This window comes from Cyanistes caeruleus, chromosome 3, assembly GCF_971803275.1.
Source record: "Cyanistes caeruleus chromosome 3, bCyaCae1.hap1.1, whole genome shotgun sequence".
NCBI classification, from domain to species: Eukaryota; Metazoa; Chordata; class Aves; order Passeriformes; family Paridae; genus Cyanistes; species Cyanistes caeruleus.
The window spans coordinates 11433518-11458536 of NC_141703.1; the positions used below are offsets into that span (position 1 = coordinate 11433518).

The following is a 25019-nucleotide window of genomic DNA, read 5'->3' on the forward strand; positions in this document are numbered from 1 at the left end:
TCTTTCTAAAACCAGAAAGGACTTTCTGTTATTTAAAACATAAGTATGAGCAAGGTGCTTGTTTAATTTGTCTCAAAGATGTCTGGATGTAAACACAGTGGTGGGCTTTTCATCTTCCCTGTCATCCATGATACATGCATTATTTGCAACTCCTCAAAGATAGAATCATACATAAAAATAAAACTAATTTATTTATTCATTAAAGTGAATAAATTGTTTTTAATACTTCCAGGTCTGATTTAAATATTAATTTTGTATAAATAAAGTTTATTCTGAAAACAATTATATTTCTGGTAATCACGTCATTTTTTCTGCCTGAGTTCTTACTGAAATCATGTTGAAATTAATAGAGTTTTATTTATCGTTACAAGCTAAAACCAAATGAAAGAAGATTTCTTAATCTTGAATATATAATTTTAAAGCAAATACAGTTTTTGGAACATTAAAATACAAGGGACTCTGAAATCCACAGGAAAATAATGTTTTGCTCTTACTTTTTTTTTTTTTTTTTGAAAATAACACTTTCTATAATACAAAGTGACAAACCATCTACAATACTTTATCATTCTTTTTCATTCCCCTTTGGTTTGGAAGTCATCACTGTACATATCAGCAGGACTCTGCACTTCTGTGTCTATTGCCTTACTTGTCTTACTTGCCTGACATTTGCAAATGTTATTTGCAGGACTTTGAAAGTTGAAAAAAAAATAAAAATTGAGTGCTTAAAAAATAAAATCCACAACCACATTAATACTTTTTCCCGGATGTGTTAAAAATAGGGTTGCTTTTGTATTTATAAAAGGGATACAACCAGCTCATTCTTAAAATAAGAATTAAGAAGAAAACAAACCCAAAAAAGCAAAAACCAAACCGGCTATAGTTTCTACACACTCTAGTGACTACTGTGAAGCAACCGATACAGATTGGGTATTTTCTCTTGTTTGACAGGTATCTACCAAGTTACATGTTAGATGATCAGACTGTAGTGTTACCCCAAATGGGGGTCTTTGTAAGGGCAGGGAAGGAGCAGTGCACATTATGGGAGTAGAAATGAAACTGGAGCTCTCGGTGAGCAATGGGGTCCTTCTAAGAACAAAAACTCTCCAAAAGAGGTGAGCTGCAGCAGGCATAGCTAGGCAGGCCAACAAAATGGATGGTGCTTCTGATATCAACATAGCTTTGTCCAAGCATTCCCAAGAGAGGTTATAAACAAACAAACAAAAAGTCTAAAACTATACTAATGAAGCAAAAAAGTTTCCTATCTATACAGCAGTCTCTTCATTTAAAAAAAAATGTAAATATACAAATTCCAATGACATATAAAACAAAGTCAAAAATGTGAATGGGAAGAGACATGGGTAAAACAGGAAGACTGATGCTACAAAGAAATTGCAAAAACATATGTACAAGACCCTGTTTTTCCTCGTTTGTTATCGATTGTAATGCATGTTTAACAGCAGCAGTCGAGGATGTAGTTCCAGGCACCAGACTGCAGACTCTGCTCCTACTCAAGGGGGTTGACAGCCCCTTGCATGTCGGTCACCAAATGACACTTGATATACTGGTCTCCCGCGGCAAGAGGGGCAGTATGGCACTGTTTGTGTGAGCCTCTTCGGGGTTCTGCTCCCTGTTAGTTTTTGTCTGCGGCCGCTGCCCGTTTATAAGTGTCATGGGGATGTTGCAGTAGGTGTGCTGGTTACCTATTGAGGTAAGTGGCAGGGTGCCGGCAGGAGGTACATCGTATTCATAGCTTCGATAATAGTGTTTCTGGCGCATCTGTGAATGATATGTGTTATGAAAGGTGGAGCGCAGGTCTGGATGGGCAGTGGCAAGAGCAGTGGAGGTGGCAGCGGCCATGGAAATTGCGGAGACTGTCTGCAGTTCCCCAAAGGGCCCCTGCTCACTGACATCTAAAACCTGCTCGTTTGTCATGGGTTCAATCCTCTTAAAAGGCATTTCGTACTGTAAACGTTTCCAGAACTTGGAATTCAACTTGTTGCATTTTGGTCCGTGCCATTTAATGACAGTGAGGAGCTTGATGGTATGTTTTAGGGCCTCAACCTCCTGGTAGTTCATAACTCCTCGGAGTTCACTGCACTCAATCAGTATCACTTTGATTTCTCCTGTGACTAACATATTTCGAAGCCTTGTTTCCAGTTCAAAGATGCTCCAACCTCTTCTTACCACGTAACTTGGAGTCATGACGATGATCAGTCGCTTGCTTTGGTCTACACATCTTGCCACATCTTCAATGTAGGCTACAAAACAAAACAATTGCTCAGAAAAACAATATAAGAAAACAGTCTGCTCTCATACACTGGTGAGGAACAAGAGGCAAATCCCTGCTCCCAGAAGATCTCACTGAAATATGCAAAAAACATCAATTGCAAATATGCCAGGCTGGCCTGGCAGAACATGGTCTTGAGCAACCTGCTGTATGTGGACCTCCTTCAGCAGGGAGGCTGGAACAGATGACCTCCACAGGCCCTTTCCAACCTCAACCATTCTGTGATCCTGCAAAACATCTACTCCCACACGTGCTATGGATTCTGAGTGTTTGTTCATGAGCTGTGGCTTTGTATCATCTATGTCACTATAGGAATAAATATGTCCATCATGATTTTTACCTTTAAAAAGGCAAAGTCACCCAGTTAGACAACAGAGCAGCAGCCATGTGCTTCAGGACCTCAGTCTCAAACCCAAATTATACTCTAAGTTTTTTGTTAGGCTTAGACTCTGTTTTTCTTTCATATTCCTGCCATACACATTCATAAAAACAGTGCTGTCTCCTGTGAATTAGTCTTAGTTTGCTGTAAATTTAAAAAATATCCATGAGATTGTTTGATGTTCTATATTGTGCTCTGTCTATACCAAACATCCTTTATCTTTCATTGAAGGTATTGAACTTAGTTGCTCTCTATATGGTTACACTGAAGTCATGAAGAATATTACAACTGACAAAACATTACTGTACTTATGAAGGAATATGTGAGAGAAACATGAAAAAGATCTACTTGTACCAGTGGAAACCAATTCTAGTGTTCAGTCTCTGAGAAGATCCACTACACATTTGTCTGCAGTAGACACTGACAGAATTCACCGCTTTTGTCTGGTGTAGAAGTTGTTATTCAACTATTGCCTGAGTTCAAAATCAACTTTTTGTTTCTTGTGAAATTTTGGTATTATTTATAAATATAAATTTATATATATAAAATATATAAATTTGTGTGAATTTCTGTATTACTTAGACTCATGGATATTTTTTCCAAACAAAATCTAAGGAACAGAAAAGAAAGAACTTGGTATTCATTCCTAGAGATGCAAGTTCTCAAAAAAATCTGAAAAATGTTAGTCTCTTTCATTTCCTTTACTTATGCATGCCCTTTCTGTGCTATTTTACCTCCAGTTAAAACAATACAATTACTGAATAATAATCCTCTTATCTGGGAAATGCACATTAATGTTGGTGGCTTTATCTTCAGCATTCTCTAAGACAAGGGAGAAAAGATGACATTCTGAAGGAGTAGGTAGAGAAACAAGACTGAAACAATCACTGCAATCACTTATTTTCTCCTTCCAAATCACATGAGAATAAAGACATGACTTACTTCCTGTGGGAATCAAATCTCTGTCTGGTATGAACAACTTGTATCCATAATGCTTTTCCAGCATATCTGGTAGAATCTCAAGAGCAAATCTTTCTTCCTCTCCAGTTTCTTGATTCCACTGGTCAGGATCCACTTTGGTATAAGATAGATATGCATCATAGTCTTTGTTGTCTAAGGAAAGATAGAAATTCATTTAGCTTATTCCATAGTCTAGTAGGTTTCCCAGATATTTCCCCAGGTATTATTTCTGGGAGAATTTTCCAGGAATAGGAAATGGTTTAGATAAAGTGGCAAGCTTTCCCCCAGTCTCCAGATATGCATCCATTGAGCTTTCCTGTTTCACCTGGTAGAGATAATCCTTAGTTACACAGATGCAAGGAAGGAGGGCTCCATATCCATAGGCAGAAGTCAGTTTATTTAAGAATCTGGATGAAGGAAATCCACTCAAAGGCAGAGTGACAGCTCATGAGCACCAGTCAAAAGTCACTGAGAAGAATTTGCATTCTTCTCTAGCATAAAAGGAGGAAGAAGAGCATGGAAATAATTAAGCTAATGTGTAAATGTTAAATACTATGCATAGTAAAAGCATTTCAGTCTTGCCAAAATTTTACTATAAATTTAGGACCTGGGGCTGAAATGCTCTTAGTGTACATATAGTATTCCTTGTAAAACTCTTTAACTCTCCAGGTCTGAAATTATTGCCAAGCTTAAATCTTTGCAGCATCAGCTCCTGATGTTGCAGTTTAAGTTTCTTGAATTCTGGCACTTAAATTTGCAAATTTAATGTTGCATTAATGTACATTTCATTACTTAACAGTGTGTTACTTCAATATGAGAAATAACCATGCCTGAGTTTTAAATGTGCTTGGTGTGCCTACTTGAAAGACTGAATCAAAAGAGCCACCATTAATTTTCATTAGGAGGTCAATAATGCCAAGTGCTCTGGAACTAATTCAGTGGAATAAGAGGTCACGTTTTGACTTTTGTTGTGAAGAAAGCAGAGGAAAATCAATGACAAGAGTAATGAAATGTTAACATCCTTCTAACTCTCTTGACAACATTATGAACAGACTACCCAGAATATCAATTGCTTGTAAGAGAACTGACTGAATACTCTAAATTCTGTGTCATAAGTAATGTTATATTCAGCCAGTGCTGACTTCATTTATTTATTGAGCCACTGCTTTCTTCATTTTACACCTTTTTGTAGTCTGGTAGCATTATTTTGAAAAGCCTGCCAGCTGTAGGGTGGATGCAAGGAGTGTAAATGAAATTAATGGAGCGGTGCTAATCTTGAGCAGTCTTCAATCCCTTCTGAGGAACCATGTGCACTATGCTCATTAACATTTGCAGATGACAGAACAAATGTGGTTGTACTGTTACTACTTTTAAACTTTTTAAACCCATGAAATGACCATGTGCTCTTTCTGTGCCCTGCACATCCTTTGTGGGATATTATCTATTGGATTGTTAATAGCCACAGAAAAAAAACAACAAAACCAACAAAACAAATAAAAAACATCAACCAAAACAACAGCAAAAAAAGGGAAACTCTGAAAGAAAAAAAAGAAGCACTGCCTTTTACAGTTCACAGTTTCCATGATTTTTTGGGAGTATTTATGAAAACATGCCTTTTAATAACAGACAAGCATCTCCTGCCTTTGACAATGCCTTAAAATAAGACTGATTGGATCAAGTATGATATAGAGGGACATACACAGCAGGCTTTTGTTTCTGCATTAGGGCAGTGTTAATCCAGCAAAAGAATTATCACAGGGTGAGGCCAACAAATATATGAGGAAATTATTACAACTGACAAAATGCTGGTGTTGCAATGACAAATTCTATTGTTACCTCATTATGGTCATGACCATGGTACATGCTTGAGACCAGTGCTGCTCTGTTCAAAGTCTTTGAGTAAAGATGAGAAGGCATCATTTTTCAAAAGGATAAATAATAAAAAATAATGCAGAATTCAAACTGTTTTAAAGGCTGAGTATTGTTTGTTAAAATGGTTTGCACATCCTTACTTGGAGAGGAAATTATTTGTGCTATGACATTGTTTTACTGCATGTGCAAATATCACACTTAGGCATGTATTCAAAGTACACATTTTTCATATAATGGAGGCTCCAGCACCTCCACTGACTACAGCTGCATCATCCTGTATTGCAGGGAAAATATCTTTCCCTCCTAGTTCTATTAGTGTTTGTAGGGCAAAGAATGGTTGGGGTCTAGGATATATCTGAAGAGATGTGTTTGGGCATCAAGCATGGGGAAGCCCTGGGGAAGTTCATCAGAATAAGGTCAAATGCAGCTTGTGCTCAGGGTGTGATGCACTCAGTCCACAAAGGTTTCAGTCAGCCCCAAAACACTGGTACTGCAAGAATCCAGGCAAAACAGTGAGTTGCAAACTGTCCTATCACTTCAACCATTCTATGGAGATGAAAGTGAGAGGTTTGTAAGTGAGAAATGGTCATGGGACTACACTCAGCCACAGGTTCAGATAGACCTTAGGGGTAAACACTGAGGGTCAAATCCCATCTTCATTAATAACACATGGAAAGATTACTTCATTTAATGGCCCAGGATTCTAGCCAAAACACTTGTTGCTTCACTGGAATATGTATTCTTTAATACTGCCCATTCCTTTTGATACTCATCCAAATGCAGAGTATGCTCTCATACTCCCTGTGACTTTCTACAATGTTAATCCAACAGAAGTGATATAAATTTTTTAGGGGATGAAGCTGTAAATGCTTCTTGTTATTCCAAGGATGTGCTCAGCAGCAGTCACTTAAAGGCTCAATGTAAGCATAAAATGAAACCCAGCCTATATATGCATCTACTTTTTCACATGCAAATGGGATCTTTGGGTAAGTAAATTGCTATCAGACATCTAAGAACTCATCTGTATGCATGCCCTCTTAACAGCTACACATGAAGAAATGATAAGCTGGTGCCTACAGAAAGAAAGATAAAACTTCCTCTTCTACAGGGACCACCAGACAGATTTAACATCAAATTTGCATTATAGATGTATGTATTTTCTACTTACTTCCATGTTTCACTGCAAGAAGTCAACAGTTTGTGCCTTTAAGGGTTTATTAGACTTAAACACTGAAGATATTTCTGCTAATGGGGGACAGAAAAGTTATATACATGCATAAAAAATTAAAAAAAAAAAATAGAGAGAAATTTTTTCTTATCAGTCATGTTCGAGCCAGTGACAAATTCTGACTTTTAGCTGGCAAGATACATTCTAGCACAAGACAGATTAAGAGAGCAAAACAAGGACAAATTCCACAATGCTACATTTTATAGTGAGCCTTATTTCAATGAAGCCCTAAGACCTAGGCAGTGGAGTCAGCTCATGTGTCTGTGCACCCTGAAATGCTCAGAGTAGTTTGCAGTGCCTTCAGAAACATCCAGTGCACTGGAGGCAGCTGACCACACACAGGGTGCTCCACAGCTCAGCAAAATCTTCCAGATCTTCTGGGCAGATCTTCCAGACCAACAAGGAGCTGGACAGATGATTCCTCTCCTTCAGCAGAGAACATGCTCTCTTAAATGCTCAGATACTCATACAGGAGTTAGGAGCAGTGCACTGGTTTAACTCAGTGTTTCAGGATTTCAAGGGGAGCTTTGGCAATAGGAGATTGGATCCCCCCAAATGCCACAGGGAGCTGGAATCAAACTGATACAGGAAGCTTTTGTCTTAAAAAAACGTGCTATGTTCAGGAAGGGTTACAAAGAAGCTTTCAAAACTTCTCAGACTATAGCTGCTTCAAATTTATGGCATTTCTTAATCTGTATTTGCTTCACTATTTTGGGGGCTGTATTTAATATATACATTGGGATAGTGGTTATCCTTAATATAATGAAAAAATATCATTTAATGCTGAGTTGAATAAAATGCTCAAATCCTAGGTCTTTCAAAATACTTATACTTTTCCTCACACTATTTGCTGTTGCTAATGTAACATTTTCTATTATTTTTAAATGTCAAGCCCTTTTAATGTTAATAAAAATTAAGAACTACCCATACAATTTTTGCCATGGCATAGTATATTTAAGTGTAGCATTCCTTATGATAGTTCATATTCTTGTGCAAGGGAGTGATGCTGAATTGTATGGTAGTGTCTTTTTTTTCTTCTTTACATCTGAAGTTTGTAACTTATAACAATATCTTAGTTTGGAATCTAAAGATGATCTTGGTAATATTTTATTTTTAGGATAAATATTTATCATATATTACACATGCACTTTAGGTGCTGTGAAATAGGAAGAGAGAAAAAAAGCAGGAATTTTGCTTTGAATTAGCACATTTCATGCATAGAATCTAGAAAATCCCATATTCAGTGGAGATATAAATTGAGTTTTTATTGTTTGAATTGCATTTCAGATGTAAATAAATAACATAAATAAGAAGAGTTAAAAGAAACTGTTTTCCAGCAATAAAATTGTAATTAAATAAGAGAAAAATCCTTTTTTGTAACCAGTAATGTTTAGAAAGAAGAGAGATGCATTTTTCTAAGGTGATTTAAATAGAATTTGAAATTGATATTCATGGAGCAGGATTTCTTATCGTCACAATTTGCCAATAGCCAATAAGAATATATAAACGAGTGGTAAGACTGTTATTGAAAACTTATTTTGTGTGTCCCCAGGGAAGATTCAGTAATTGCAAAGTCACTAACTTCAGCAGTAATTTCAGTCTAGCTATACCTGCATAGCATAATCATTAACGCAAGCGCTTTGGTGGTGCTTAAACCAATGGTAAAAGTTATATTTGAAAGTTAATAACTTAGTCACACAGAAACCTGAAGAATCTCAAAGCACTGCCATTCCTTGCTGCTTAAGAGTCTCACTGGGATGAAACCCAGGAAACCACTAAGAAGTATTTCTTACCTGCTCTTGTCCTGGACAGTTAATAAGATATTATCTGGGCATTCCCATAGGTTCATCCATGAGCCCTGCTAGTCTTTTGCAGCTAAATAATAGCAAGGACAAAATCATGATTACATAAGGACTCCCAGGTGTAACAGGAACTACAAGGAAGAACCAGTTTCATCAGTCTCCTAATTTGAGCATCGATTTGCTTTCCCTCAACAAGAAGTAGAAATTCATCTCTCATGAAAGGGCAAACAGCCCAGCCAAGAAACAGTGGAGATGTCATGTACCATATCCAAATGAGATTTCCAGAACTGAGAGAGCTCAGCAGTGGCACATTTTAATCTTATTAGAAGCACTTTGCTTAATTTCAGCAATGTGGTGGAAAAGAAACACACAAACAAACAGAAAAAAGCAGTCACTTTCCCTCTTTCAGAACTGAACCTCCCCAGGCCTGGGCCTGGTTGCCTTCCCTGTGATTGAGCTGCACAGAGGCCGTGGCTTCCTTCAGCTCACCGAGGCTTCCATGGCAAGGAAAGCTGAGAAGAAGACTGAGGACACCACAATGAGCTCCTGCCCAATATTTTAGAAACAGCTGATGGAACCTAATGGCACCAAGGGTCATTGTGAAGGCCATAATTTCAGCTCTTAAAGAAAGCTCTCACTTTCTAATTATCAGTTGCCAACGTGCTTCTTTTTTTCTTGAGCCTAAAGCTTTACTTGTCAGCATAGATGTGAAAAAGGCTATTTATGTAAATTTCATTAGAAAACTATCTACAACGGATTTAGTCAGATTTTGTCTTTAATTACTACTTGTTTTTGCCAGCCTCCTAATGCAAAATTTCTCCTTTCTCCTTTCTCTTACTTTTTTTTTTTTTTGGATTGTGTTCACCTTTGCTTATTAATTCCTTGCTAAAATACTTCCACCAGTTTAAAAGGTTAAAAATTTACCCAGGTAATGGTAGTGGCAGGTACCTGCAAACTGTTTCTACTATTAGCTTTACCATATGGTCCTGCCTCTGCAACTAGAATCTAAACCACAAACAAGTAGAAGTTTTTGATTACTTGTGCCTATCTCACCATGTCCGATGGTTTTTAGCCTGTCTTCTATAGACTTCTGGATTTATCCATAATGTAAATTTAAACTGGCATACAGTTATCCACATATGCACTGGAACCTCTCAGATCTCGAAATGGCACAAAAAAAAAGTTGGAAATAGTTGTTTTGGTCACTTTGAGCCTCCTATCCACTCTGAGGCAGGGTTGTACCTGGCATTACTGAGAAGTGACTCCCCACCCTCACTGTGGCTGATGTGGCTGTCATGCCTGGGGACTGGTCCTTGCACAGTTTGGTGCGCAGGAATGGTACAAAGGAGAAAGTTGTCCCAGGTAAAACAATGGGAAAATTTCCACTGATTTTAGGGTGCCTGGAAGTCAGCTTATATCTTGATAAAGAGCAGATTTCTATACAGTAGTAATATCTCTTCTGATAGAAACAGCTTTTAAGGTCACAGAGTGCAAGCTAGAAAAAAGTCAGGGCATGTGTTGATCGCAGGTACTTGTAAATGGTTATTTGCATTTTCACTCTGTCAGTTAAAGTACAATATGCCTTTTCATAAAGCCATTTAATAACTGGGAACAACAGCAAGAAAAGGTCCTTGGAAAATAAAAATACATGAAAAGCAACTGCTAAAATGCTCCACACAGAGTGAATATGATATAAAATCTCTTTTGTTGTAGCTCAATGTACAACAAAATAGAATAAATCATCACTTCTAAAAGTGGCTTTCACTAATATCATTTTGTCCCTAAAGTGTGCTTTATGGACAAGGCTTTTTAAAACAAGCTTTTAAGTTTAAAGCTGTAAAACTATAAAGGTTACCTGGCATTTGACAAAGATTATCCCTCAGAAGTTCCCATGAAGTATCTACTTCTGAAAATGCTGTTGTTTTCAGAACAGTACAGGACATTTCTTTGTTTCCATAGCACTTCAAGCTATCATCTTTACTGCGTATGCGGAGAGATCTTGAACTGGATTTTTCTTAAACAGATTTGTGAGTCTCTGACCACCAAACCAGTAATGGTTCATTATGGTTCAGAGATGCAAGGCCATGCCAAACACCTGCAGGTGAAAAAGCTCCTACTTTTCTAAGGGTCAGAGTGTTTCTGTAGCCCCAGTGCTCCAGTGCCTGGGAGAGGTGTCCTGACCGGACGGGGCACCCTGTGCCACTCCGCACTGGAGGACACATCGTGGTGTCCATCACGCCATCCCCACGGCTGGAAAGCACAGGTGTGGAGTCAGAGGAGAAGCAGCAATATTACTGATATTACTAATGTTCCAAATTAGTAGGAAAGGCAGGGAATCAACCACAAAAACAAAAAGAGGGCTTCAATTCCCATTCCCAGGACTGAGCTGCAGTGTCTGCAGGACAGAAAGAAAACAGAAGAAGAGTCTTGTCCTTAGACTGAGAAAAAACACTGGGAAATTCAACACTGTAAGTTAGAGAAATGAGGAATCGACAGCTGTGTCACTTGGTTAATCTGCAGTGTCCCTACAGAATGTAATAAATTGAGTTGCATTAGCTGTAAGGGTTAAATACTTTGTTTTCAAATACTTCTCACAATTTGCCCATGACTCCCACAAAAATGCGTATGTTAGTTAGCCTTAGAAAAATTGATGTGTCTAAGGCTTGGAAAGGAAAAAGGAATTGTGATGAGATTTGACATCCTGAAGGGCTTGTTCTCTGATCAGGGAAGAAATGAAGCATTGAATTTTAAAAGAGATTTTCAACTGAAAATTTTAATTGGACCTCACCTTTAAAGCGTTTCAAATCCTCTCTGGGTACAATACAGCACACATAAAAAAAAGACTGTGATATTTTGATGTTTGCTCATCTCCATGCTGTCCTGAAGTATGACAGAACATGGTGTAAATTATGAATAGAACGTGGGCGCTCTGCTGCTGCACTGCAGGAGATGCGGTTAGAATAGGATTTTAGAGTTCAGCATTTTGTGTCTGTCAATAACAAACTAAGCCAAAGGAAGGGATCTCAGCAATTTATTTCTGCACAAGTCATGTCCTGGGCTTCTGTGGAACTTTTTCTCTCCATCTTCCTTCTTTTGCATGCGTGCAAGTGAAAGAGAAGATTGCAGTGTGCTGCTGCAGTCACTTCATTAGCATAATGGGTTTTATCCATGTTGCCAGAACATTGAACACAGTGCAAGCTACATGTTTTCATTAGGAATTTGTAAGTAGCAGTTTTCTTTTTATATTGTTAGGGTTGAGCACCCAAGTTATCAGTAATCAGTAATCAGTATCACAGATCTTCTAAGGAGAGCCCATGCTTGACCTTTTTAGCAATGACCTTTGCTCAGAAGGATAAACTGAATAGATATTGGTTTTCCTCCTTTTGAATCACAGAACAGTATCCCTTAGAGGTAACTTTTTTTGATATTTAAAATCTGTGATTCAAGTATTGCTGTTCCCAAGTGCGCAGTGTTTGGGATGGGACAAGAGAGAGAGGTAAGAGGGTAAAGTTTGGCAGAGTAAGTCTGCAAATGAATTGGAATTATTTGAGAAATGAGAAACGACAATTATAAAAGCAAGAATTACTGATACTAGGAGAGAAAAAAATAAATTACCTCTACCCAAACAATTAATTTTTTAAGTGTCTATTTCTGCATATTCTAATCAGACTATTATTAAATTCACATAATTTATGGAAGTAAATATGCCCATTTAAACTGGCAGCTGCTTTATGGATAGGAGAGGATCTTCTGAAAAATATGAAGGTGTCTGTCAAAATCCTTCACAAATCACAGTCCCTCTGGGCCTCAGTTTCCCCCTCAGTAAAATAAATAGAATAACCTGACTTTTTTTTTCATTGAACTGCTACATTAATGCATCTTTTTGTAAATCCTGTAGAAAGTTACAAAATGTTCTGATGTTCTTGGGTTGTTGTTGTTCTTAGCATTTTCTATTTTGAATCCTTGTGCATTTTTAGATGGGAGGCAGAAACGGGTCATTCCCTAGTGATTTTATTATGGAAGTCTTATATAAGGACTTGTAAGTCTGCAACTGCTCTTTTCCTTATCAGTGACAGATTTAGCCATCACTCATTTATGAGTACTTTATTTTATTTTATTTTATATTTATCTGTATTTATTTTAATATATCACAGTGACTTCTGCCTACAGGCTATTACCTTGACCTGTAAAAAGACCTTTTATTAGTATTTCTGTTGGAAAAAAGGGTCCTGTCACCAAAGACATAGTGGTAACCCAAAACATCAGGAATTTTGACCCAAGAAACCAAATCTAATTAATCAGAGATTGCAGCTCAACCCAGTTTTCTGTTCAACAACAATTTTGATTAGTAAAGCTAGAGGCAAATAAGACCTTTTCCTTCAGTTCTTAAAAAAAAAAAAGATGAAAATGCATGTATATGTTTGACAGAGCTGGTGCACATATTGTGGGTTACTTTTGCTTAGGCTGGATGTTCTTGAATCACAGAACAACTTTAAGACCATTTACAGCCTGTTCAGTGATTAAGTAAATGAACTCAAGCAAATGAACTACTGGGTACATTCCCAAACTCTCAGTAGAGTTTATTGAAACTGATCAGTTTAAATAAGCAGTAAATTGAGATTCACTTCAACCTCTACCTATTTGTTGAACAGAATTAGAGAGAACACCCCCTAGCTCACAGAGAAGTAAAGCTGGCTTTCAGTGCTGACAGGAAGTGAAAATGTTTAATGTGTACATGTTGGCAATTTACATTCAGTGTTGGGAATAAAAATCAAAATAAAAAACCACATGGATGTCATCTGGAGCTCCAGAGAGCGGGACACACATCAGCTCAGCAGTGACTGTGCTTATGTTCTGTATGAGGAACATATATTCACGTCAGCACTTAAAACTGCAGTTGTTAACACATCTTGAACTGAAATTAATTTTGGGCCTCTGTGGAGAGAAATAAAAGACAGATATTCTTAGAATGTAGGAAATGTGCTAAGAAGCTGCCTTACCTCCATCTAGTTCTTCAGCTCCAAAATGATTTCTGTAGAAGAGCATAATCTCTATCTTGTAACACTTGTAGATAGTCACTAAACAAACAAGCAGCAGCAGAATAGCACCAAGCCCACCAGCAAGCTCAACTGTGTACATCAACTCTGCAAAGAATTACAAAACACAGTAACAACCAAACATCCCAAACCACAGAGAGATTAGCAGCAGACCTTGCACTTCTGTTAAACATTAAAATAAAATAATGAATGATAGGTTATTTATATGTTTATTTCATTATAAAGCCCTTGAATCAACCTAATTGATGGGTTTTATATTCTTCAATAAGCTGTTTTTTCCCTCTGATACACCGTAGGAATTGGTCATTTAAAAAATAAATTTTGCTGGGGATATTTGTGTGTGTGTGTGTCTTTGTCTATGAGTATGTGCATATACATGATATATTTTATAACTCTCTTCCATTATCTTTCTGTAGCTAGATCACAGTTTGCTTTACCTAGATAAATGTTGCCATTTGACTAAGAGTGAAAGAAAAGGCTAATGTTTCCTTTTTGAGGACTACATTGCAAAACCAGGTCTTCCCTTATTCCACATACAAATAAGATGTGGGAAAACTGGAAAAGATTCATGATTTAATTATTATTATTATTAATAATTATAATAATAATAATAATAATAATAACAATAGTAACCTCACAAAACACTTGAGATGTGAAGACACGTTATCCAAAGAACCCTACAACCTCACATCTCAGTTACATTTATGTTAGTATGTTTAACAATGTCCCAGAGGTCTGCAGCTTATTCTCACTTTTCCCCCAGTGCACATAGTTAATGTGGAGACAGAGCAAACAGTCCTGCTTTGTGTGTTGTGACATTCCCATTCAGACCAACTCCTCGGTGTCCTCACTGATGTCTGCTCACAGGATGGATTGAGATCATGGAGCTCCGTTCCTGAGGACAGGGAGCAGTCACTTGTGGCCACCATAAGTGTCCAGCACCAGCAGAGGAGCTACTTTTCAGGCCTAAGGTTCTATGCTACCATGGACTTTTGCCTCCCCCAGTTTGAAGGAAGCTCACAGAGCTTTGTTACTTTCTATTTGCTCATTGACTAAAAACTCTTTAGTGTCACAAAAGAAGGGCAGGAGGAGAGGTGCTAACAATTTTGTAATTTGAAATCACTAGATGGCAAGTCTGAAGATCTTCCTTGCTTTTCCAAATCACCCAGTTTTGAGCAAGGAAAAACCACCAGATCTTGGAAATCTAAGATACAGAGTTTGCTTCATAGAACATCTGTGCTGGAACAAGTATTCTTTGTGAGTGAAGTAGTGTGTACCTGGAGTAACCTTTTTTTGTGTATGTGTGTGGTTGTGGAGATTTGATAATCCAGCACAATACAATTCAATTAGAGAAATAAAAGGTTAGAGGAAAAATTGACAATCGCATTTATTTGACAGCTTATACTGAGAATCGCACACTTTTTTTTTTTATTATTATGAGGCAACTGTAAGAAGATTTCATTGCTCTCTAGAAGACACTAAAAGTGTAATAAAATAAAATAAAAAGGCATTTATATTCCATGTCATTCTTCCCAAAACTGTGCTGGAAAACTCCTTTGTGTTAGATATTTTTAAGACTGACATGGTTATTTCAAACTCCCAATACTTTTCTGGTCCAGAGAGGGAAATGTTATTAGAAACATTTGACAAAATATGGTTTGCATAGACAAGTAATGCAGTATTTTAGAATATAAATGGAAATGGAAATTACTCTGCACTGGCTTACTATACCTTGTTTATCATTTTGTAATACAGGTGATGCAGCTGTTCAGTGGTAACTAGAAGAAAAGCTTCAATATTTCAGGTTGCTAGGTGCAAAGTACTCTATGTGCCTGCTGTTATGACAGTAAAGGCAAAGAAAAACTTTACAACTGGAAAACAGAAGTTTTTTCTAAACTAATGATTTTTATATTAAATGGAAAGAAATAACCGCAGGTATTCATCTGTTTTCTGCCACTGTGCATGAAATCAAACTAATACACTGCATCACTTTTGCCATCAGAGTTCCCCTTAGTTATATGTTTCCCCATAAAATAAGATTATGCCTTCATATTTGCTTCAGTGAAATCTATCTGAAAGCACATGAAACTGTCCTTAATTAGGCCATCAAAGCAAATGACAAAATTGTCTATGCCTGAAACATATTAGCAATTACCTTTCCATGTGTTGCTGCTGAGCTGCCGTGATCATACACAGATAAAGTGATTCTTTTTAAACAGATTTGTTTGCAAAAGAAGTTTCATGGTCTATTGATCTAACAGAGCCAGCTTGTACTTTGTGCTGGACAGAATCCATCAGCACATGTTCACTCTGCATTTTGGGTGCAGTTTGTCAGGGTTCAGAGGCAGAGAAGGGGATTGATTATCCCAGCAGATTGTTGCACCCTTACACCCAGCCCAAGGGATGCCTGAGCTCGCCCCAAAGGGCTGGAAATGGGACAGCCACATCCGTGCAGGCAGGGGGATTGGCCTGGGCACAGTGTCACACCAGGCTGATGCTTTTCAGGCCTTGAGTTCATGTTTCTGCAGGATGCTAAACTGTGCCCTAAAAGTTTAGCCACTGGATGGCTCTGAGATGCCTCAGGGATTTTAGGAGCAGTGTTACTCTGTGTTGAGCTGAGCTAAGGTGCAAGAAGCAGAAGGCTCAGTCCTGCCTCTGCTGTTGGCCCCTGAGGTGACTGAGGCCATTTCACATTTCTGTGCCTTGGTTTTCCCCATGTGCACTGGGGAAGGTGCTCTGCCTCCTCCCCAGGAGAGCTTACTCCTGAAAAATGCTCTGTGGGTGCCAAGGGTGTTGGTGATGTGCGTGCCAACAGTTTCAACAATGATGTAGTGACTGCTAAAGACAAGTTAAAGAGTAGCAGCAAGGTTGCAGCCCATGGTTACCCTCACAATAACATTTTTTTCTGCTGCTTTATTCTGCCTTTTACTGTGCGATTTGAGCACAGTTGCTGCAGCAGGCATTACACTCCCTTTGAAGTGTGATCAGTTTTTCCTGCAGAAATTCAAGTTTCCTGTAGTGGCTACATACTAAAAAGATCCAATTTCTCACAATTCCACATCAGAAGCAAGACATGAGAAGTGCAAACCTTTTAAAATCTATTTAGCCCCCGTCTTGCATTGCTCAAATTACAGACGTGGCCCTCCTTAAGGAGCTGAGACTGAATGTAGAAAATAGTAAAGGAAAATTACTCGGCTAACCCTTGGGGGGACAGGCATTCTGTTAAACACAACAAACGAGCAAGTGCCAGAGAGTTACATCCAGAAGCACAGCAATCATTTAGTTACAGGCAATTAACAATAGTCTTCCAGTAGCACAGGAGTAGTTCTACTCCAAGGAAAACACATTGATTGCTGCAGCAGTAGTAGATTGGCTTCTGAATAAATAGCTTCAATTTAAAAGAAGATTTGTTACAAGCATTTTGACCAATGGCTACAATTTTTTTCCTTATCAGGAGGCTTTGGCCAAGCTACTCAGTGAAAGAGACAGCTAATTAAAACAAAGCACATACCCTCTCCAAATATCTAGCATAAATGTCTTGTAATAAATGCACTCATTTTATACCTTATCTTTCCTAATTACTGGACACATTTGTAGGCTATATCTTTGATCCTCACCTGGGTCTAATATTTGATAAACTTCCTTTCAGTGTGTCATAAAGGTCATTCACTTATCATAGCTGAAGTTGTAAGAAGAAAGTAAATAAAAGTGTTCTGTCAAAGATTCATATATTTTGACTTATATGACATGCTTCAGGGGCTTTACATTTAATGATCTGTAAAAATTTAAAGTTAATTTTATTCATTAATTAGCCTTCATAAAACTGAAATACTGAAAAAAAGAATTATATTTCCAACATTCTTTTTTTTATAACTCTTTGAACACATGTGATTTATAGCTGTGTATTCAGTTTCTGAACCTGTTTCAAAATCCAATTACAGTCTATCTAAGTTTTCAATTTTGCAATCACGCAGATTGCTCAACTTCATGGACTATAAGTAATGCCTCTGAAGTCAACAGGACTATTCACAGAGCTTCAGGTTAGCACATTAATAAATCTTTGCAACTTTTTGACCTAAACTGATTTCCATTCTCTGCTTGTCTTGGATGATTTAACTCACAAAGAGATAGGATTTGGTTAGAGGCAGTTCTCAGTTTGTTTAGGTATACTTTCATAGACTTCCATTATTAAAGGAACCATAAAGATACTGAATATAATTTGGAAGGGGAGCAGGGACTGCTGTGTTTTACCATGCAGGTTTGGTTATGAACAGGAATGTTTCTTCCAAAGGAAGAGGGAATCTGGCTAACACACGAACACTTTTCTGAGTGTCATTTCAGAGATCAGCCATAAACAGTAGGCAGAGCTTAAGTTAGCAACAAAGAAACTCATACGCAGTTTTTAAATGAAGAAGTGTGAATTTTTTAACTCTTTTTTTCTTTTTTTTTTTTTTTTTTTTTCCCTTCTTAGTACAGTATTTGTCATGGCATGGCTATTAAACAAATTATCTTCCCAAAATATCACATATGGAACCATGGCTTTATAAGTGTACACATGTCCAATACATATATGTATAAAACCTATTCTCTGTTTTTTTAGGAATTTTTCTTTGTTTTGTTTCAAATTGCCAAAAAAAATCTGTTTGTGTTAAAGGTACCTAGTTGGATATATGTGAATATCCTATATGGATATCCAGTATGGATACTGTTATGGATAATAACTGATTGATATTGCAGGACAATAGTACTGTTGATAGCAGTAGAAGTGGATTTGTGCTACTCATTAGCTTGGTCATGAAATAATTTCTTAGCACAAAGGATATGCTTTCTGCTAGCATGGGCCATGTGTGCCTGTGTATGTCTACAGAGTTAACTGAAGCCTAAATTTAGTCATGATTTACAAAATTACTTTCAGTGCAGTAGTTTCATTTTATTTATTAGAACTGTTGGGACCTGGTTGTCTCTCTTTATTTTTTATAACAATAAATAATATATATTCCTGATTCCCTTATGAAAAAGAACTAGTCAGATTTGGGATTATATAAACAGAAGGATATATGTGTGCAAATGCAACAGAGGGATCTTGTTAATCTATTCATGAGTATGACAGGAAACATATCTGAGCCTTGGTGCTGTTGGGTTTCCAGTGCTATAAGAAGAGAGATAGTAAATTATTATAATAGAGGTGTATTCTTACCGATGGAATTTTTATTTCTGCTGAGAAGTGCAGGATACCTGTTCCCAGTAGGAGAGTAATTACACTGACTATCTCCAACAGTATGTTAGCTCAAAAGAGGATAAGGTTGGGAAAATATAGATGTTGCAATCTTACTGAAGCTTACTACATTTAAATACATAACAATGCATTTTAAAAGCAGTTTATTATATAGATTGAAGAAAAAAAGCATCACGGTGTGGAACTGCAGTAATCTTTGGTTATCTTCCCCAAATTAATGAATTGTGTATGACCTGAAATCTTCCTCATTAGGAGAGCTTCTATTTGTTAATTGTACTGCAGAAATCAAACAAGCCCACACTATTACTTCATTTAGATCTTCTGAAAGAAATGAATGTAAGAGGCACTGAGGGGTGCTAAAGTTGAGGGGAAAAAATTGAGTACTGAGTTCCAAAGATGTAAGATCATAAAACATACTGTTTGTTTTTTTTTTTTTTCTTTTCTGAGGATAACATTAATGAATAATTTAGCTATACATGGATTAAGGGAAAAAATTGTGACATTTTAGTTTATTTTCATCTTTGCCAATCAAGGTTAGACTTGCACTTAGACATTACATAAAAGGAAGAACTGTGATAAAAGTGGTACAAAAGTTGTTTTAAACAGTAATCTGTTAAACCAATCTGTTTGATGCATTTTGATGCAGTAAGATTTATCAGAGGAAAGTTAGATTTAGGCACATGCTGAGCAATCTTGCAAACCTTTTACTGGACTTATCTCAGTCCAATTTTCTAAAGGATGAGAAAAAGCTGACTGATTAAAAGAGTGATCTTATGAAGAATTTCTTTCTAGCAGAGGTCTTTAGTATTCTATTCCTTGATTGATTTTAGATGAGGTTGAGTGTAAAAGGAAAGTCACTTTTAGTAAAGTTTGGGACAAGAAGGGAGCCAATATTTGACCTTTGGCCCTGTGTCGTGAACCTCTTGGGAGAATGAACTTTTGCACTGCTGAGCAGCTTGAAGACTTCTTCAATGGCCATAGGTGAATGAAAAACCAATTTCCATCAATCCAATCCAATTTCAATTCCAATTCTAAAACCTGATGAGGGTCTTGGAAAAGGTTTTCCTGCAGTGCAGAATAAAACCTGGATGCTTTATACAGTGGAAGACAGACTCGTGTAAGGTCGGAACTGACCAAGTGGGTCGGAGTTCTTCAACAGTTTTGCTCTCGCTGAGACTCAGAGATTCACTAGATTGAACTAAGTACTCAGGCCCAACGAGCAGAAGCTGAAATGTAACTCATTGTTCTCATGTTTCATATGATGAGTTTCCTTTCAGAAATTTCAGAAGCATTCTGAAGCTTTTTGGTAAAAGGAGATGTAACACCCAGGGTTTCTTTGTTGAGGGTAGACAAGAAGTAGTTTCTTTTTTCTTTTAAGTCTTAATTGTCACTCATCATTACAACTGTGTGAAATTGTTTCCACCTGGTTGAAAATGTATATAATACATTGAAGTTTGTAAATAACAAACCAGATTTAAACTATTATGTGAATGGCATTGCAATTTAAGGTGCTTGTCAGCACTTCTATTATCATTAATATGAAATTAACTTGGAATTATTTTCTATTCATAAATTGCTGTTATATTGTACAGGAAATATTAATATGATATTTATGCATTAAGAAATTATGAGTTTAAATTAAGGTAGTTTTCCTCAAGAGGCATTCCATCTATGAAATATTATCTTGAATATTTTTTCAAACATATATTTTCATGGACAGTTTCAAACACAGTCTTTCTCTCAACAATTTATTTCAGTGAAAATATTTTGTTTTATTTTTCTTGACAGAAAAAAAAACCAAAAAAAAAAATCCAAAACTTGTTTTAACTACTCCTTATTAAACTGCAGTCAACAAAATTCATATATGCCCACTGAGAACATCTATGACGCAGGAAAACAAAAGAAGAGGCTAAGGGTAGGAAATTAGATGATAACACTGAGTAGATGACAATGGGAAGAAAGGGAAGTAGATACTTTGAAAAAATGCAGGAAAGCATGTTACCTTAGTTCTGGTGTCTGTCCCAGGAAAAATACCAGTATGTTATTAAGCCTTTAAAATAATACCCATACCACCTAAATAATAATTCCAAGATAGAATTTGAGATTATTTTTGCTGTAGAGTTCTACTTGCAGACACACAGAGAGGACTTTCAAAAAAATAGTCACATAATTAGATAATAACCTGTATTTATAACACAGTCTATAATAAAATAAGATTATGAAGACTTTGATCCTGCATGAAAGTCATATTTGTCAATATATAATATTGCAGAAGAACATTCATTTTCCTTTTCATTTTTATCTACTACATTGATAGACCATAAGCTTGCCTTCTTTAATTAAAAAAAACTTATGAAAAAAATAGAATTGTAGTCTATGATCCACCTGTTATATCATCTGCAATCTGTGGTCTGTCATTAATAAATTTCTGCTTAGCTGCTGTCAGTACCCCTCTCAAAATTAATTTCTAGAAGGTTCCTCCATCTGCCTGAAGATTAACCTGTAATGATCAATGGCACCTATCACCAGTAAGTAACAAAATCAACCTTAGATTATAACAAGTAGATTTTTTTTTTCTCCACACAAAGGAGAAAATAACTTGTTTATTGTAAGGGTGACAGGGACTTGGTCAGAAGGTGGAGGAAAGGGATCAAAGTTAAACCTTTTGGGTTCTGATTGCTCTCTTTTTCCTATCCTTTTTTACAAATTTTTTTGGAATGAATGAGAAAAGGAAACAGCATTGGCATTGTCATGCTTTAAATACTCTACTGCCTTTATCTGTGAGTTAAATGTCCCCTATGCACAGCATCTGAAGAAATTTAGAACTCTAAAAAATGGTTAGCTGGCAGCAGAAAAACATAGATTATAGGTCTTCTCCACTAGTGTCAAAAAGTAAAGGAAGCTCAGGAGAAAATAAGAGCTGGGCTCCCTGAGACACAGAGCACTGGTGCATGCACTAGAGGGAGGTACCAGGAGCCCCAGCTTTTCCCAGTGCTGCATGCTGAAATTGGGTTCACTTTTCCTGCACAAACGGTGCAGGAGTCCAGGGGCACTGTGTTCTGCTTCCCTCCTGAAATTAGTTCATGTCAGGAAGGGTGAGGCTCTGGTGTTCATTCCAGTGCCACATCAGGGGGTGAGCAGAAGCCCCCTTCTCTTTGGCCAAACATGCCAGGCTGTGCTTTGGGCAGGGACTGCCCTCTGATGGGCCCTGCTCAGGGTTTCTGTGAGGTGGGAGTGTGTCCTCGCTGGGCTGACCAGTGGGAATATTAAGGAAGATGCATCCAGGCTTTTCCTGGTGATTTGGTCTGTTGACTTTCTATGCTTTCAGGGCCTGTGAAAGTGTAGGTATGCCTAAAATCTCCCCCTGGACTTTTAAGTGTACAGAGACTCTACTGACCTGGATGAAGCAGCAGTTTCAAGGGTGTTTGAAAGGCTTAAACTTTGTACCTGAATGCCCACTGCAGTGTTTAGCCCTAAATGCCTCTTTTTCCAGGAACTCTCTTTGTTCAGCAGCAGAGTTTTCTCTTTGCTGTCCCTTCTGATCCTGGTGGTAATGTTCTACACAGGAAGTTTAAGAAGGATTATAATTTCTTTTTCAGGTATGCAATGAACATTCCAGATTCATCCTTTTTGTACTCTTATACTGCTGGGAAAAAAGATCACTAACTAGAAAACTGGCCAAAACTAATATATCTGCAAATGCCTTGGTGTACAGGAAGCAAATTTATCTAATTGTTAGGTCCCAACTGTTCTAAGTCAGCCAAATAATCAGAAATTAATAAACAGCTAACTCAATCCTAGCAGAGAATAAATATGGATCTAAACAAGGAAACCTAAACCGAAAGGTTGTCATGGTGATATACAGGGGACTAAGCAAGCAGTGCAAAACTCGTCTTCCTAGGAGACCTGAGAGACTAGCTCAAATTTTTATCTGTCATGCTTAATTTATCATTTCACTGAAACAGTTGTCAACATGCAAAATGTGTAGAAGGCTTGTGTCTGGTACCTTTTGTCTTTCGAGGGCACAACAGATTTTGCTTCCAGATCTAGTTCAGATTCAGCCTTACTTAAAGAGGAAAAAAATATTTTTGCGAGTTTTTCCTGCTATTTTTGTCCTTTTGGTATTAATAAGGGCAATTAAATATTGAGATTACTCCCTCTTAAGCATGTCATCATGAGGCCACATACTGTGGTATGTTTGACTTACTGACTTCTCTAAGAAAGGGAGAAAGGAAAGTAGATTCTTGCAAAATTCATGCATGCACAAAGCTAAATTAGAAATCTGGTGGCTGCAGAACAGAGAAGACTTACATGTTTTTAGTCTTGGAGCTACTGCATGTATGGAAGAGAAAGCAAGGACTTACCATCAGCAGGTGACTTAATAGATGTCAGTTTGTATTGGTATTGGTTTTAAAGTAATTTGAGCTTTTAAAATCCTTTATTTTTAGTATTCCATCAAGTAATTTGATTATTAAGAACAAGCTGTTGGATTTCAGTGTCTTTTTGGGTCAAGCTCTTTCTCTGGGTTCAAATATCTCTGGACCAGAGTATGATTACTAGCTGGCATATTGTTGTGGTTCAATTACTTAATAAGTTAATTTCTCATCTCAGTAAATTCAAGAAAATATGACAAATGCCAGGATAAGCAGAATAGCTGGTAATTCACATCTGCATTTTTTAAGAGGAAATGACAAGAGTTCAGAAAAATTAAATTCTATTCAAGTAATTGGAGGTACCCAACAATACATTTAAATAAATTGGTCACACTATCTAGATTTATGGCTTCCTTCTAAGCTTAGGCAGACTTTGCATGCTACAGAACTAAATTTAGGGAAGATATCACTGCTTTGATATAAATTGAGATGCCACAAGTACTTCAGCACCACAGTAAGATCCTGGTTTGCTCACTTTTACAAAGTGTCTAAAAAAAGCACAGGAATGTCAGCAAAATGCGGACACTGCTCCTGCTTATTCTTTGCTTTCTTAAGTCAACAGGCAGCTGCATGAGGGTGGGGAGTGTTAATCCCAGGCTTGTGGAGCACCCTCTGGGAGGTAGAGTGGACAAAGTGGGTCTGGGAGCTTTGATTTGCAGGGGATTCTCCATCTCCCCGTAATCATCTCGGTGGGAGATGGCTGTGGCCATTAGGCAGGCTGGAATCCTGGCATGGGAGTGGTGAGGAGAAACAGGAAGGTTCTTAGAAGCTTCTCTCATGAGATTTCACTTCAGAAATGTTGATGTTAAACAAAAGTGTTGGAAGGAAAAAGTCTGTGTCAGGCTATGCAGGAACCCCCCCTGGCATGGATTTTAGGTGGCATTTCTGATAGAAGTGGAAGGGTTTTTTTATGGTTTTCCAAAAATTTGATTTTTTCTTTTCCTTACAGAAAATGATTAACTTAAAAGTTGTATAACCTGCAGTTTCCTACTATTTTTTCTCTATTGAGCCTTTATAAATTTTAAAGTTAATGAATTATTAAATGCATCTTTTACAGAGATCTAATTAAAAGGCGTTACTGTATTTTTTCCAGTGACAGCCATAATTAACAACATCCTTTCTCTTTTATTTTGCAAGTCATACAAATTCCTGGGGAAAAATAATCATTGACTATTAATTCTTAGGAAGCTAAAATTCATGCTGCATCAGAGGGAATCTCTACAAACTGACCACCCCTGCATTTCACCCTTTCATGGATAAAAGCTGCATATTTACCTCTTTTGTGTAGAAGAATACTGGCATGCCGGCGTCCATTCCCATTCTCAACATAGCAGGAGTAATTTCCCAGGTCTGCCTCTTCCACTGAGTCAAGAATCAATGAGATGGAAACCTCCTGCTCCCCGAGATGTTCCTTGAGAACCCTGAGAAAAAAAACAAGCATCACTGCTGTTCTGCTTGTACCACAGTGAAGCTTCAGATAATCATGACATAATGATGCTACTTACAACTCACAACTCTCTGGCTTCGAATTTGGTTATGGTTTGATGCAATCTTAATTTAATTATATCATGCCCTTTTCTTCCTCACTTCTAATGAGGAGGTTTGGCTTGTAAATGTTAATGAGAGCTGCAGTTCATTGTCTGTTTCAAGCAGAATGATATGCACATGGGTAATGTATCATTGCACACTTTGATGGAGACCCTGATCCATGAAGTCTTGGAATGGTAGAAGAGAGGAAACTGGAAACATTTTTTCTGGGTGTTTA

General features: G+C 37.3%; 1 protein-coding gene across 1 annotated transcript in view; it reads right to left on the reverse strand.

Moving 5' to 3' along the window:
* Positions 1-558: 558 nt before the first annotated feature.
* The window catches only part of IL1RAPL1 (interleukin 1 receptor accessory protein like 1), a 660827-nt gene continuing 636366 nt past the window's right edge, over positions 559-25019 (reverse strand). The window contains exons 8-11 of the mRNA XM_023918520.2: positions 24530-24675; positions 13529-13672; positions 3609-3779; positions 559-2258 (exon numbers count right to left, since the gene is read on the reverse strand). Coding sequence (XP_023774288.1) covers positions 1540-2258; positions 3609-3779; positions 13529-13672; positions 24530-24675 — 1180 coding nt within the window. The 3' untranslated portion in view covers positions 559-1539. The remainder of the gene's footprint in view (positions 2259-3608; positions 3780-13528; positions 13673-24529; positions 24676-25019) is intronic.